Source organism: Salminus brasiliensis, chromosome 3, assembly GCF_030463535.1.
Source record: "Salminus brasiliensis chromosome 3, fSalBra1.hap2, whole genome shotgun sequence".
In the NCBI taxonomy this organism is placed as follows: Eukaryota; Metazoa; Chordata; class Actinopteri; order Characiformes; family Bryconidae; genus Salminus; species Salminus brasiliensis.
This window is the reverse complement of record NC_132880.1, coordinates 13,365,133-13,381,884: the sequence shown is the minus strand read 5'-3', so window position 1 is coordinate 13,381,884 and position 16,752 is coordinate 13,365,133. Positions and strand designations below refer to the sequence as shown.

The window sequence follows — 16,752 nt, the reverse complement described above, 5'->3', positions numbered from 1 at the left end:
AATTATTAATATAGTTTTTCTTTTGTTATTTAACCGAATGTATGTGCCATACAGTATGTTGCTATATAAAAGCTAATACTAACTACTAATTATACTACTACTACTGCTACAACTAATAATAATAATAATCATAATAATAAAGTGCACCATGTGCACTGCTCTGGTATTTGTCTTTTTTTTTTTTTTTTTTTTTTTTGGATCTAGCCATAATTATTTTATATCAAATGAAAATGTGCTTCTATTTATTCTTCTTTGTGTAGCTCCAAACAATGATCTTTAAAGAAAATAAAGAGGCCTTTTTTAGCCCAAATTATAACTTTGAGAATGTTTAGAAAAAGCTTTACAAGAGGGCTTAAATTAAGAACAAAAATACCATCACCTCAGTGGATTTGAAATGAACTTTTAATTCAAGGAGTTTAACAAAAACCTTGCTAATCTTCATACTTTAGGAATTACAGCCATTGTTTTTACACAGTCCCTCCATTTTCTCAGACTAAAAAGTGAGTGATTAAAAAAAGATCATAAATATAAGGTTTATTTGTAATATGTAAATTCTTTGCAGCCATCGATTGAAGTCTAGAACCCATGGACATCCATAAATGCTAACTTTCCACTATTTAGATAGTTTGACAGGTTTTTATTGCAGACACCTTCAGTTTGTGGTTGTTTGTGGTTCTTTCTGCCCTCAGGTTTTGTCTTTAGGCCATGAAAAGTGTGCTCATTTGGCCATTTAAGAAGACTGACTTAGTCCTGCTTTACCCATCTATACAGTAAATTGCCCTCCTATCAGTTTAGCAGCATTTGATTGAATCTGAGCAAAAAGTATAACTCTATACACTTCAGAATTAATTCTACCTCTATAAGATGTCTCATCACAATAAATACCAGTCACCCAGTGAGAGTGGGGGGTGGAGTAAGGATGATTCCTGAGGGCCTGTGACTGACAGGGGCCCTGACAATGTATTAATTATTTAGTATTTTGGCAGAATTGTTAGAGTTGTGGGGCCTGGTGCAATATCTTTTCATGGGGCCCAGAAATCTCTAGCAATGCCCTTGGAGCCGGTTTCATTAGCAGCCATACATGTCCCTTGTCATGACAGTGCCTCCCTAACGTGGTATGCCTTGGACCCGTCTTTTCTTTTGCCTAAGACGTCTGGTTAATTGTGGTTTGATCTGTGCAAAGAATCTTGTTTCAGAACTGATCAGAATAATGTTTTAGATTAGTATTCTATCAGTCCAATATCACCTTTTTTGTGTTCTCAGTGGTTTGCATCTTGAAGTAAACCCTCTGTATTTACCTTAATGAATGCCGCTCTTTATTGTAGACTTTGGCAATGAAAAACCTACCTTCTCAATAGTGTTCTTCGCCTGATTAAATGATGTGAAGAGAATCAGGAGAGAAATTCTGTGTTCTCTGCTTCTACTTCAGCTGTCTTCCGTTGTCTTACAGGCCGGACTTCTGTTTTTACGAATGTACCTAATTGTTGATTTGGCCACACCTGACATTTTTGCAATGTATGCTCTGATAGTTTTTGGGGTTTTTTTTGTTGTTTATTATTTTTTTTCAGCAAAATGATGGCCTCCTTCACTTGTATCGACATCTCTTTCAGATGTATATTGAGAGTTCCTATGAACAGCGACCAAATGCAAATTTAACACTTGAATCATCTCCCCTAAGGTTGTTAATTTGTCTGTTTGAAATAACAAGGGAAGAGAGCTACACACTTCAGTCACACACTTGATTGCTTGGTATGTTGCAACTTCATATTTACTTTTTTACTCACTTACAATTCTGGAAATGTTTAAAATGCCCAGCAGTAAACTTTAGGCTGAACCACTAGATGGCTCTATGTCTTTTTTTTTCTCTTCAGATGAGTGAACTGATGGGTGTTCATTAAAGGGCCATGAAGGGTATGCATTTTTATTTAACTTTATTTAAATCTCCCAATACACAACATAAATACAGAAATACATAGCAAAACATTAACACCACCACTATACAGCGTCTGTTGTATGGAGTTCACATTTAATAAGGGAATGGTGAGCTGCTTAAAGCAACAGGAACAGTGTGATCTCTTGCTTACAGACTTGGACAGACTGCACTTAGCTCCAGTTGGGAAGAGGTCAGTCCTGAAAATGGTACAGTGTATCCAAGTATAAACTACTATTACACCTACATAATTGGCATATAAATAATAAACACACATTTAACAGCCAAAGATTTGACCTAGGCCTAATCCTGCAAGAAAGGAATTGATACGACATGAATATTCTCAAATAAACTTTGCTGAGACTTTCTTTAATGTGAGAGGTTTGCATAGAATAAATGTAAATATGTAATTGTCATAACAAACTCAAAATCTGAACCTCCTTTGAACCTGAACAGTAACTATTAGGAGTGCAACAATAAAGAGTATCATTCTATAGTTCATTTGGAGCCTTGGGATTCAATACATACTGAACAATACATTCAACAAAATCTAGATTTAATAATTATCATAGTGCATGAAGTAAAAAGAAAAAAAAAAACAAAAAAAAACAAGTACAAGCAAGCCCTTAGCGAGGGAAGACCACCCCTCTTCTGGAGTAAAAAGACATAATCAAGAAAATGGAGTAAAAATGACTCCTTTCTTTTAAAGGTAAGTTAGTTCGTGGTCAGTGCATGATTCCAAAACATTGACTTTTTCTAATGGTGAATGCTCCAATAAACTGAAAATGGAAACATACATCATTTTTACATTAAGGCAATCTTTTTTGCTATATCAAGAAATGTATTGTATCATGTGGAATCGGATGCAGAGTGACCCCATGGTCCTGGAGGATGGTTATTTCGCATCAGTGTGTACTTTCATATGGTTAAATTGACAAAGAAAGCTGCTTGACTTGACCTGGATTCTTGCTGAATTGTTACATCTTCAGTGACAATGTAATCATGTGCATTATGTCAAAATAAAAGCATAATATATAATATTACAGCAGATTCTAAGGCCTTCTTAGCATTACCATCAACTGAAAATGTATGTGATTTTGCTGTGAGGCCACATTCTAAGAACACATTTCATAATCCAGCTGTCTACACTGCACTGTGTGGTATACATGGATGTCATTGATAGTTTTTGCTGCATGCATTACTATTACAGAGCATAACCTAAAAGATGAATAGTGCATGTACTGTATCATTAAATGACCTAGGCTACATTATGTAATGTAGATGCATAAGGGATATGGAAAATGTGAACCATTTGTGCCCCTGCCTAGCCTTGACTATAAGTGCAGCATGGCTGTCTTTAGAAGAGATGCTTTAAAAATGACAGCAGCTTAGTGTATTTAATAAAGTTAAGGTGCTAGACTAAGGGTGGCATCTGATACGATATACATATATACCAAAGAAATGCAATTTTGCAGCCTTATGTTCCTCCATCGTTGGCCCCTCAGGACTTGATCTCTATCACTTTTATAAAGGGCAGAGCCTTGTTTCCAGGACTTGTTGGTGTCAGAGCCTTGCTGTGAATCAGAAGAGTGTTTCATTAGTTTCACAGTTACAAACCAATCATACATTTCCTTGTGTATTAATCATACATTTCCACATGTATTCCATTATCATTGATTAACTGTTTAACATAACTAAAATGCTGTGATAACAAGAGAGATAAGATTCTTGGTGCCAGACACCACATGGCACCTTCATAAATCTTGTGGACTCTTTTCCTTGGCAGGTCAGAGCTTATTTGGTGGCACAAGGGGGCTCTACACAATGTTAGGCATGTGATTTTAATGTTATGGGTGATTGGTGAGATGTCATCTCCACCATTAAACCAATATTTAAGATGTTTGTTTTAAGAAACTGGGATAAATGTGTGGAAAAGTCAAGCTTGTTCTGTATCTCCATACTAAGGATGACTGTAGTGGTAAATCTGTCGAAGGACAAGACCTGGAGTCACCAAGTCTCCAAAACTGTGATGAGACACGGCCTCCATTCCAAGAATCAATTTGGCAAGGCTTCCCAGAAAACAGCTCAAACCACGAACATGAGCACTCAGATAATATTATTGCATTGCCAAATGGCAGAGCAACTTTAAATGGAAATGCTCTCTGTGATCAGATACAGTTAGATAAAAAAAGCAAAGGCTTCAAAAAGGAAAGTGGTCATGGCGAGAAGAACCTTATCTCCACATTAGCATCAAGAAGCTGAATCATTTTGCACTACATAAGACATTTAAGATCACAGTCTCAGAAGAGGCAAAAACTGGACTGTTGTTGGAGCTTCTGGTGGGTCAGTGACCTAAAGCTTTGAGAAACTGTAGAGTAAGCAGAAACCTAAATACTATTTTACCTGCTCTCAGATTCTTTGCCATAAATGTGAGCCAATAAAATAAGTGTAGTTGTTTTCAATTGTTTTCCTAAGGCAAAAGCAGCTAATATTACTTAATATTCCAATAGCACTTAATTGACACATATAAAAAGTACATTAATAACCTTTAAAATGAATAGCATACAAAAACAAATCTATTTTTACCCCATTTATTTTCGAACTTGGAAGGACAATTACCCAACCCCTCTTTATTAACTCCCCTATCACTTGCCAACCAATCTAAGCATTTAAAATGTTTTAAATTTTACCAGCATCAAACCGTAAACCTCTTTAAATAGGTCATCGCCACAAAGACAAAACTTTCAATCATTTTCAACAAGGGCTACAAAAGGAAAATCAGGTGCTCTTTTAAATGGTTGGGCCATCTGAAAAGTTAGAAATGCTGGTGTGTTTGTGTAAGATCACCTGTAGACAATCTGGCCTCCCTTATCTGACTGGTGTGAACTGGGCATCTGGTTACCCAGACAGAACTCCACCTGGTCACGCATCTCTCTGTTCTGTAAAAAGAAAAGAGAGGGGTTATTGTCAGAAATGGACAGAAACATATTAAGTCCTTATAGGTTCTTATATGTGGTTCTAGTTCGGATACATCTCCAATTCCTGAACATTGACCTTAATAATAATGATGATCAGATGCACCGTACTTCAGCATTCAACCCTTTTAAACTGCTGGAGTAAAAATTAGATCCGTTCAGTAGGGTTTTTTTCACTTTGTTCTTGTTACAATGACTTTTTCCACAGTAAAGTGTTGGCTTACTGTCAGCCATGTCATTATTGATACTGACCTCAGCATCCAGAAATGCCACCTTTTCCTCCAGGTCCCCAATCACACGTTCCCTCTCCTCGATCATGGTTCGAGAGTTCTGCAGCTGTTAGCATAAGAGTACACATGGTTTAATTAATAATTGATTAATACAACATACAGTGCCACATAACTCCTCACACTCGAACATGAGAATTAGTTTAGGAACTGAAACGAGCAAAGTCAGAGGAGAGTATGAATCAATGTAGCCACACTGTGTAATATGAGATGTGGTCCTGATAATTGACCAGGAAGAGGATACATCATTTATTCATGATATGGGCTGAGTTTCACTCTTTACATCCTCTACTTAACCGGGCTTGTTCTAGTGGTCGACTGTTTCGGTTGTCCTCATTCATCATTTATTCTTTCTTTCCTTCCTTCTGTCTGTCTGTCTTTTGCTTTATTAATGCATTGCCACTCTTTGCTATGTTGACATGCATATAGACGAGGTGCGAAACATATGTGAAACATGCTGTGTGTGTGTGCGCAAGTAAATATGTGTTACCTGTTCAATCATGTGCCTGACTTTCCTCTGCTGGCTCTTTAACATGTCATCTAGGTGATGAATTTTCTCTTTCTGAGCAGCCAGGTCTTTCTCCAGCTTCTCGTGCCTAGGGACACACACACATGTTTTGCTTAATTTTAAATTAAAAACTAAAGGCAGTTGCAGTAACTTACAGAAAAAGACAGAAACCAAATGAACTAAAGTAAAGGGAGAGAGATTGTAGATTCTAAAACCAATCAAACACAGATACGGGACACAATCACATGTTTGTGTTGGTTTGCATTTTTCCAGTTGTTTTTCTCTGGCCTTTAGACACCTAAGCATTTAGCAGATGCTTTTATCCAGAGCAACTTACAAAAGTGCTTCAATGTAATATCCTTAGCTAGTTTGTATTGGCTAGGATCCTAAAGATACCTCTAAGCTTAGATACTACTAAACATAAAAGTCAGTAAGGAGACCACAAGTACTCTTGGAAGAGGTGTGTTTTCAGTCGACATTTGAAGACAGTGAGCGACTTTGCCAAACTCTCGGACACCCAGGGGAAGTTCATTCCGGTGCCAGGACAAAAAAAAGTCTGAAGGCTTTTGTTCCGTGGATCTTAAAGGATGGTGGGTCAAGCTGAGCCATGAGCTTGAAGGCCTCATGCTACAGATTGGCTTTTGACCAGAGCGATCAGGAAATATTATTCACAAAATACTAAAAAAATAAATAAAAACACAAATTCAACATGAACACATTTAAATGAATCAAGAAATACTTATTTTCAAATTCAAGCTTTCAGAGAAAAACAGGTTTGCTCCCAGATTCCTCCTCGATGCCCTTCAGCCATTACATTCATTTGTATGAATCCAACAGCAGCAGAAGCTGCAGCTTCTGGCAAACCAGGTGGAATGCAACAAACATACTGGGTCTCTTTAAGAAGTTGGGAAGTGATTAAATTAAACACTGACATCTATACAATCACTACTTCTTAAATTAATGTTTTTTTTTGTATTTATTGTAATGTTACTTAAACAATTAGACCTCCAAAGTAATGATCTGGACTCTGCTCAGATAAACAGCTTTTTAAATAGAATTATGCCCAAGATGTACATACAGCACTGTAAATATACAGTAAAGTTTCAAGCTCATTACACAGGTCTTTATTCAGATGGCATATTGGTCTACTTTGTCGCTATATAGAAGAGGAAACCTCTTGGTTCTGAAATCTGAAATAGAACCTTCACTTTGTCACATTTACACCTACTATATATAAATTAGGACTCCACATTTTTGGAATGACCATCACATGTATGGTACTGTGTATGCTTTAGTGCACTTGTAGGTAGCCAGTTTCCAACTGATGGCAAAACAGTCAATTCATTTACTTATCCATTGATTCATTTCTCACTTCTTCTCTTTCTCCTCATCCTTTAGTGCTCTCAGTTTCTGAAGTTCAGCCTCGCCAGCAGCCATTTTATCGCACAGGTTGGCGTTCTCCAGTTTAAGACCTGCCAGAAGTTTTTGCAGTTCCTCTATGCGCTGGCCTCGCCCCTCCGCCTCGCTCTCGGCGCGCTGCACACGCTCAATTTGCTCCTGTAGACGCCGCTGGCAATCACTGTTCTCCGCCTGATGGGGGCAACAGAGGGTAAGTTTGACTTTACATAGGGAAGCCTGACTTTTTTTTTTATAGTTTCAGCAAAGTCAGGGGCTACCCTTCATTTATAATTAATTTTCAGTCAAAATGTCCTATGAGTATAAAATGAACATGTCATTTCCTTTGAAGAGCAAAGTCAAAAGAAAATAAATAATTGGAACGACTTGATGAGAAGCAGAAAATGCCCAGACGTATAAGACTAAATTTGACCAAACTTCCACTGAAACTGTGAAGACAACATCTGGTACTAGATTTTAGCTGCTGAAGCTTCTGTGTAATCTTCTGCAAAACATGTATGTTCTGCCTTTCTCCTGATGCCGAATAAAAAATGGAATTAACGAATGGTTTTGGACTTTTGCACAGCACTGTATGTGGGAAAATGAGTGAGAAGATAAGCATGTCTGTGTGTTTATGTCAGGGACCTGCAATGCCTCTCGCTCCTCCTGGTGTCTCTTTTCCATCGCCTGCAGCTGAGCATGCAGACGTTTGGTCACTTCTCTCAACCTCTCACACTCCTCCTCCTGACAGAAGCAGATAGAATGAGCGAAGCAGAAAGAGAGAGGGAGAAAGAGAGAGATAGCATGTTGTGCTTTTTACATATGTAAGTGGTGTTCAAATTATAGCTCAATATCTCATGCCGACATACTTTCAGACACACAGAGGAGCTGCCGCAGGCCTTGTTCAGACTCCTCTATGTTTACATATCAAATAAAACTGGTTTTTACATTTTTGTGAGCTGTTGTCCCATCACTGAATACCTGCAGGCTTAATGGAAAAGAACGGAGGTCGCTCAGTCTGCTGGTAAAGCAACACAAATGTCTGAGCATGTCCAGTGATCGCTTACCACACAATGAGAAGGATGTGGGAGAAGAGTTGATCACTGAGCTAAATGCAATCTTGGCCAGAGCTGTCATAGGTGCGACTTTTCACAGGGGAGCAAAAAGTATGTGTGTGTCCCTGTGTGAGCATGTGCATTTGTTTGTACACTCACAGGTCACTATGTACAGACATACGGGTGTAAGTGAGGGAAGCAGAGAGTGAATGTGGAATTAATGTGGAGGTTCATCCAAATGTTACTATGTGTCTCAAACAGACTAATGCTGTAAGGGCATGCCAATCCAGCCACTGGCATTTAGCTGTCTGACAACACTTTGACCAAAAAAGATTGCATACACAGATGAGCTAAACATTACATGTTCATTACTCTTTTTGGACACAGCATGTCACCAAAACAGCTCCCTCTACAAGACCTCTAAAAGGTCCAACATCAAGTGTTCCAGCACATCCCACAGGTAGGCAATAGCGCCTGAAGTGCTACAATAAGTCTTAACCCCCCCAACACCACTGCTGACAGAGAGCCCCCCACAAGCCATGGCGTTTTGGAGGTGCTAGAATCCTGTTGCCTGGTCGTAAGGATTTAGCTCATAGGTAGATTCTGAGAAGCATTGCTGCATGACTTTTTATGTTATTTTAATGGAATCATAGTGATCTTTAACGATTTATTTGAAGGCTAAATAATAAATAACATAATATATGTTGCAGGCTAAGAAGTATGTATTTGAAAACAGGCTACCATGGATTTAGATGCATTCTGAATGAGATAGACAGTCATCAGGGCTGGTTGTGTAGTGTTAACAGAAACAAACATGGGAGCGTTAAAAAACTGGATCCTTCTGGCAGTCATGGATGTAAAACCGTGTCAGTCACTGCAAGATTTTAAGGCTTGGTTGTCACAGTCCATTCTGTGCAATGGTCCCCAGTGCAATTGCACCCCAGGGGTTATGCCACTGTTTACGTTTAATAAACTGCTAGTTTCAATAGTAACTACTTGTCCTGTAAAGTTACCATTTCAGATAAACAAGGTTTTGTCATGGCAAAAGCAATGTCATCATCTTTACTGCAGTTTTAAATGGAGGCCAGCATAATAAGACTCATTATGTTTTTCACCACAGTTCAGCAGAGCAGAGGCTGAGAGATAAAAGGATGGTAATGGAGAGGTTCATCTTACACACTGTACTCTATGAAGCATTCACTCCACTCGAACACTGATGACACATGATATCGTGGGGTAAGTGCTTTCTGTGTTTGAGAGAGGTGTGGCTGCATGTCATTTTGAGAGTTATTATATAGTTATGATCTTTGAAATAAAAACATAGAAAAATAAATGTATGCATTTATTCAGACAGTGTTTACTCTGTTTCTGTTGGAAGATTTACAATTAGATGAATGAGACAAACAATTTACCTGGGTCTCGGAGATCGGCCCATCCACATTGGAGTTGGAGACAGGAGATTTGCTGACGGGCATACTGACTCGGATGCCATTGATTGGAAACTATTGTGAAAAAAGAAAAAGCCCACTGGTTAAATTGTTTGATGTACCATTTAAAAAAAAAGTACAAAGAAGCATGTTGTGCATTATCTAAGGGTGGAACTAGTCATACATTTGTCCAATTCATTACAGCTAATTTGTCTAATCCTCAAATTGTCTGCTGAAAAAATACATTTAACAATTTTCAGATTTGAAAAAATAATCGATGGACAGGTTTCCTGTTTACTAATATTACTGTGAAGTTAGCCAACTGCTGTAATCGACATAGATTTTGCACTGTTTGTCTTGTTAACTCATTAATAAAATACAGTTTCAAAGTTGGATCTGTTTGATCTGTTTTGTTTTATCTGTTTTAATCTTTCGTGATTCTTGTTAAAGGGATGTGATTCCCTCAAAATATTAGATATAAGATTTTTAGTGCATTTTCTACAGTGCACTAGTCTACTGCTCAACAACTCAATGTCATTTTTGCTCTCTATCGTGAAGAGTGCTGCTTTCTGTTGCTTTCTGCCTCCTGGTTGTTGGCATATCTCTCTGATGATGTTGCACAGGAACCCGTCTATTACTCATCCATGATTTGAAATCTCTGAAAAAACAAATGCCTTTCCCAGGCTAAGCATGTAACTAATCACAGCGCCATCTCACAACCGCTTGAGTGCTGGTACACAGCAGAACAGCACCACAACAGAACAGAAGAGCAATTCCATGCTGGTCTGTGCTGCTTCATGCAGGTGGATGCTGGTGTGGTGCTGGTCGACCAGCATACAAGTGCTGTTGTTTTTCTATCCTGTTAGCAGCAACACATTTAACTATAGGCTCCACACAGGATTTTGTGTGAGGGGATGTAAAGTCTTAAAGTCTTGCAATCTTAAATTTGGAATTCAGCAAAACACCAGTGCTAATCTGTTGTGTACCCACGCTTGAGCCACGGTCAGCTGCACTTGATGGAATTCCAAATTTCTGACTCGGTCACAGACATGAGCGCAAGTGAGACAGCTCTGTAATTAGGCGGCTGTGGGATAGCTCTGTGATTTGTTACATGCTGAGTTTGATCACTCTGACACTGCTGACTTTTCCTGCGATGCTGTTTTAACTCTGGCCCAAATTCATACTTTTGAGTTTTCAACAAGAAAAAATGTTATGCTATAAAATGTGCAGTATACAAATTCAATTCAGAGTTTTTGAAAAAAATCAGCTAATGCTTCCTCACGGTTCGCTAGCTCTCTGGTCTGTTTGTGTGCTGGAAAAAGTCTGGTGTTCATACTCATCTCTGGCTCAGAAAATTAGTTGGACGAGGCCATTAGTAACTGTGGTAGTGTTGTTGGACGAGGCCATTAGCTGTCATACTGATGTCAAACACAGCATCCAAAATACACTGGCTACTGGCTACTGGCCTTGTCCAATATCACTACTGTGGTGTTAGCGTGCCGGCCAACTAATGTTACCTAGCATATCATTTCTAATTCTTTTTAGATTGTTGTGGCGACACACAATCATAAGAAGTTATGCAGTGCATATGCATTAGATAGGCCAATTTCAATTGTGCACACTTAGTTTTGTCCCTTGAGGATGTAACATCTCCATCCATTTGCACAAGCAGAATCTCTAATAAATGCCAAAGCAAAATGAATAAAGTTATACCTTGTGGTGATTGTTGTTATGCCTGGCTGCCATTTGTTCCCTCAGCGTTTTCAGACAATACCTCACCTATAACGAAACATAAGAGAGCTGCAGTCTTTCTCTTTTACTTTCTTCTTCTCTCACTCTAAGAGTAAGTACAAGATGGCTGTACTGACCTCCTGTATCTGTGATACTTCATCAGTCAACATCTCAGCGCTTTCTAGCTCCTGTTTGCCTGCCTCAAGATACACCTACAACACAGAAGAAAAGTTTAAAGCTCAAACATGCACATACAACCAGCCTCAAGTACATTGACCAATCTTGTTGAATCTCACCTTGATTACTTCTACCTTCTGTCCTAAGGACGGGTTGGAATCAGGACTTTGCGGCTGGTATTCACAGATTGGTGTAGCCTGTTGAAAGGAAATAAACAAGCAAGCAGTACATATAGTGCCCTCACGGAATTTTACAATAAATGCTGACTGAAATGAATTGAGTTCAAATTAAGTTCAGTTTCTTTACTTGTGTATTTCAGCTTGTATTAAGAGTGCCAATAAATCTGGGGGACACTGTGTATATTGTGTGTCATGACTTTCTACAACACAGAGGAAGAATCTAAGGGTGCTTCCCTCACCAACAGACCTAATACCTGGTCGGCACTAAAGTTCATCCAGAAGAATCGAGCAGAGTGAGCAGGGTGCATTAACACTGCAGCACCTACAGACACTCTGGTTGCTGTTTGATAAGGTCCACCTCATGCTGACAAAACATTGAGGCATGTACTCCACAAGACCTCTGAAGATGTCCTGCTCATTCTCAGCAACTGTATAACGACCCTGTGTGGCATATCTGTGTTGAGTGTGTGTATTTGTTTTTGTGTGCAAGGGTGTACCTGGATGTCGATCTTGTTCGTCGTCCCAGTGACTAGATTCTGGTAATAATCTGGCGTAAATAGTCTGAGACGTCTATTTCTGTTCTGTGAGAAGGGGAAAAAAAGACTAATATGTTAGAAAAGAAGGAAAGCAAAGGGAATATAGTGAGAGTATTTATTATATAATATTGTAGTATTGTAGAAATTATAGTTCATGTGCCGTATCTGTCTCCAATAGTCCCATATCTTACATAACAGGCACCAGTGTGCCTCCAGTACAAACTAAACTGTACAGGCCTGTAATCTGCAATTCAAACAGCCTTTAGCAATGCTCATGTCAGCCATTCACGATGCAAAAAAAGGTGCTCAAATGCATGTTACAGCAGATATATGCTTATTTAGGTAATTATACATGAAAGATGACTTTTGTGGGAAAGAGAAGGAAAGAGAAAAGGTAAAAACAGAGGAAGTTTCATAAATGGAGAGGACCACACCTAAATCTTAAAACTAACTTCATACAGTTGTGGTCGGATGTTTACATACATTCATCAATGACATGAATGTCATGGCAGTACTGGGCCTTCAAAGAAGGCTTTAAATGATACACACTGGCACACCTTATATACTACAGGGACAAAGTAATCAAGGGTATTCCAATAAAAGAAGAGTTTATCCTGCTTTTGTTGGAGTAACTGTCTCTACTTTCCAGGAAAGGCTTTCTACTAGGTTTTGGAGGAGCAGTGTTGTGAGGATTTGACAAGGGCCAAACTGGTATTTCTAAAACAGCAAGGCCTGTTGGGGGTTCCCTGTCAGCAGTGGCTAGGTCGTACTGACAGTGGTCTGAAGAGGGACAAACAACCTACAAAAGGGTGTTGGGTGCCCAAGCCTTATAAATGGCTAAGTGCAATGAAAGCTATCCTGTTGTTAATTCAAATGACAGTTACAGAAGAAATATGTCAACACTGCATTCATTACATATGTATATGTAATACAGGTCTGTTTACGAGGTCTGCACTTCAGTATAGGTGGTTACAATTGTAGTCGTTGATACATACATGCATATATACACACATGTACAATGCATTCTGACCCTTTCATTTATTTCACATTTTGTTATGTTGAGGCCTTTATTAAAAAGGAAAAAATAAAATGTGGCATTGGCAAAAAAGGAGACTCAGATTCTTCACTTAGTATATAGTTGAAGCACCTTTGGCAGCAATTACAGCCTCAAGTCTTTTCGGGTATGATGCCACAAGGTTTACACAACTGGATTTGGGAATTTTCTGCAATTATTCACTACAGATCCTCTCAACTCCAGTGTCAGGGCTGTTTTGGCTGTAGGTGTGCTCGGGGGCTTTGTTTTGAGGTGAACCTTCGGCCCAATCTGGTGTGCATTAAGAATATCTTTGTACTTTGCCCCATTTAGCTTTCCCTCAACCCTGACCAGTCTCACAGTCCCAGCTGCATAAACACCCCACAACATGATGCTGACACCACCATGCTTCACTGTAGGGATGGTATTGGGCAGGTGGTAAGCAGTGTCTGGTTTCTTCCAGACATAACTCTTAGAACTTAGGCCAAAAAGTTTAATCTTGATTTCATCAGACCAGAAAATCTTGTTTCTTACAGTCCTTTGGGGGCTTTTTGTTTGTTTGTACTGGAGGTCCAGCACAATTCCTCTACTAAGACACACTCACTAAACCTGGCAATGATTTGAATCAGTCGAGTTCACCAAACAGGGTTTAACATCCCTGGACCAGCAACAGTGGAAGTTTTTTTTTTTTTTGCCATTTTGGGTGGTCCTAAGAGTTTCTCCTGTGGGCAGAAGTGACACAGGCTGCCAAAAGCGGAGCATAACCATAACTTTAACATAACCTTAACTGTTCCATTAAAACAACAGAATAATAATAATAAGCAATAATGTTCAAGTTAACTGTAACATGCGGGTGATTTGAGCCTTCTGTGTTAATGAGCTCATTTTTCAATTGTTCACATTTGGAAATACGTAATTACTGAATTTATATAACACTAAGTGCTGTGCTAGGCTACTTTTAAGCTTTAAAAAAGAAAAACGTTGGATAGAACTTTTTTAATTGAGCAAGTATTTATTAAACACACACGCACAAACGTGTTCATAGCATGGTAGCCAACAACCCACTAAATTGAGCTACCAATCAAATAAACCACCGTCCTCAAGCCAAAAGGGAGTCTGCTCATAAGTATAACAAAAAATGGAAAATCCTTTTATTTATCTTAAAGCAAGCAGTGTTAATACATTTCCAGTCCCAACATTACCAGCCCTCCCCACATTTATTCCCAAAATGCTGAGATCATCGCTTGGTACTCTACTTCATCCCTTGTTCGGGCATGATTTCGTGCCTGGATTCAGCTCTACAAAAACAAGGCAGGTTTGAGAGTGTGTGATTATGACTGCTTGATAAAAAAAAAAATACGTTTAGAATATGCATTCTATATGTAGACTATATTTATGTATCAGATTCAGAATCAGAATCAGATTTATTGGCCAAGTATGTTCACACTCGACATATAATTTACAGACAATACACAATATAAACAGTTTATTAGATCTTAAAACTAAAATCAAACTGGACAGTTATTTTGGGTGGGTCTAGGTCTGCTGGGCCCAATCATAGCACAGCCAATGCCCTGGTCTCTAGCTGTCTCTACACCAGCAAGGTGGACTACGAGGCATGGTGTTTCTAAGAAACTGACCTATGTGTGTGAGTGTGTACCAATCTGCCTAAAACAAACACTGCCTGATCCTGGTTCTTATATCTTACTCTTCAAAAAGTGCCAAAAAGGATCACTCTTACTCTCTGTCTGTGCTGGGAAACACTTAGTGAAGAGGGGGCCATTAAAACGAGACGCTTCAAAGGAATAAGCGTAATTGTTAGGTGTAGCCTTTAACATGTCCGTACAGGGAAAAGACAGGAATCCGACAGGGTAGTCCACAAGCACAGGAAAAGAATGAATAACAGCAGTCTGCAGACTGAGTCATCTAACATTTCCAGCTAACCAGGTGGGCTGGTCAAAAAGGTGTGTATGGATGTTTGTGGTAGGCTGCAGAAACCAACGGCTCTAGTTGGAATTCAACACAGCTAGGGAATGTAGTATCACTAAAATTTACTCAAATCACATTCTTCTAAAATCTTACAATAAAAACAACAACAACAACAACAATAATAATAATAACAATAATAATAATAATAATAACCTCACAAAAGTGTTCATTTTGAACTAGGGTTCTTTAGTAAAGGCAACTTAAAAAAAACACTGGGATACTTGGATTATTTGTTGCCTACAGAAATGGTTCAAATGTAGAGGGTTTTTATAGAACCTGCTTACAAAAGGGTTCTATATAGGTCATAAAAGTCAAAAAACCTTTGTACTATATGCACCCAGCACTGTATACATTTTTTTTTGCTGTACAGCTGTACAGTTTGTGGACATGTGTGTGTTTAATGACTAGATTATTCTTCATTAGAAGGTAAAAAAAAAATTACAAGCAGAACTCATGTGTACATTTGCTACTCAGATCAGAGAGACAAAGAATGACAGCCCTAGGGGGCTTAAGCACACACGTACACATAGAATGGGAAAAACCCCACTTTTCGTCTTCATCTGATAAAAGAGAGAAAACAAGCTGTTAGAAAAAAAGAAAAAAGCACAGCCTCTTTACAGTCGACCGCGATCATAAAGGAGATCACAGAGGCAGATGGGAAGGAAAGAAGCTTCCCTCTTTTTTCTCTCATTCCATAAAGGAGTGTGACCACACCCGAGGCGCTCACCCAGACACAATGTTCCTCTCCAGAGCACCACGCCCTCTCTACCTCCTATTCTCACGAGCTCATCTTCATTTGGTTTCGCGAGTGACCTCATCAGACCACACTGACGGATGGACTGCTTTGGGTTTCTAAGGGCTGCTAAAGATTGACTGAGAAAAAATAACAAGTACATGCTAATTTTCTCACACACATGCACAAACACTGTTTATATGATGTCAGTGAAGTACACGCATTGCTTAGTATTGTTTACCTGTCACTAACCTGGGTCTGGAAAGAAATTCCTCTAATACATGCTTTTTTTCTAAAAGATAAACGGTTCCTTCTTAGACATATTCTTAATTTTTGTCTCCAAAACCAAAAACATTTGGTATATCTTAAAAAAAAAAAAATATTTGCAAATATGTCCTTAACCTTAGGATGGCCTCACACTTTTCTTAGACTGTCAGAGTTCAGCAGGTACACTCTATAGACCAAAGTATTGGGACACCAACTCATTCATTGTTTTTTTCCAAAATTAAATATTAATTAGAGTTTACCCTGCTTTTATTGGAGTAACTGTCTCCAATGTCCAGGGAGAGCGATAGTGCAGTCAGGACGTTGGATGATCACCACCCCCCCCTAATTCCCAACTACCAGATAGAGCACCTTCCATTATTCCAGAGAACCTTGCTCCACAGCTCAATGCTGGGGGCCTTATACCCCTTTAGCTCACGCCTGCCACTGGTCATAGTGACAATAGGTTCATGTTTATCTGCTCCAGAAAGTCCTATCCTATTTGCAGTACTTCTCTACAGTGAATAGATAAG

The 16,752-nt window shown here is 38.9% G+C and overlaps 1 protein-coding gene across 1 annotated transcript; it reads right to left on the bottom strand.

Annotated features, from left to right (window-relative positions):
• Positions 1 to 1,914: 1,914 nt before the first annotated feature.
• tuft1b (tuftelin 1b) lies at positions 1,915 to 12,241 on the bottom strand. The gene is made up of 11 exons (XM_072674658.1): positions 12,162 to 12,241; positions 11,605 to 11,682; positions 11,446 to 11,520; positions 11,291 to 11,356; positions 9,563 to 9,652; positions 7,741 to 7,839; positions 7,073 to 7,290; positions 5,683 to 5,788; positions 5,158 to 5,241; positions 4,778 to 4,869; positions 1,915 to 3,504 (listed from the first exon to the last, which is right to left on the bottom strand). The coding sequence occupies exons 3-11, from the start codon at positions 11,476 to 11,478 to the stop codon at positions 3,432 to 3,434; spliced, it is 861 nt and encodes a 286-aa protein (XP_072530759.1). The 5' UTR covers positions 11,479 to 11,520; positions 11,605 to 11,682; positions 12,162 to 12,241; the 3' UTR covers positions 1,915 to 3,431.
• Between the last annotated feature and the right edge of the window lie 4,511 nt (positions 12,242 to 16,752).

Excerpts from the sequence above, each read along its gene's own strand:
- tuft1b (XM_072674658.1), bottom strand. The coding sequence starts at position 11,478 with ATGTTGACTGATGAAGTATCACAGATACAGGAG. Across the intron at positions 11,357-11,445 it reads AAGTATCACAGATACAGGAG|GTGAGGTATTGTCTGAAAAC; the intron begins GTCAGTACAGCC and ends GTTTCGTTATAG. Across the intron at positions 9,653-11,290 it reads ATAACAACAATCACCACAAG|TTTCCAATCAATGGCATCCG; the intron begins GTATAACTTTAT and ends TTTTCACAATAG.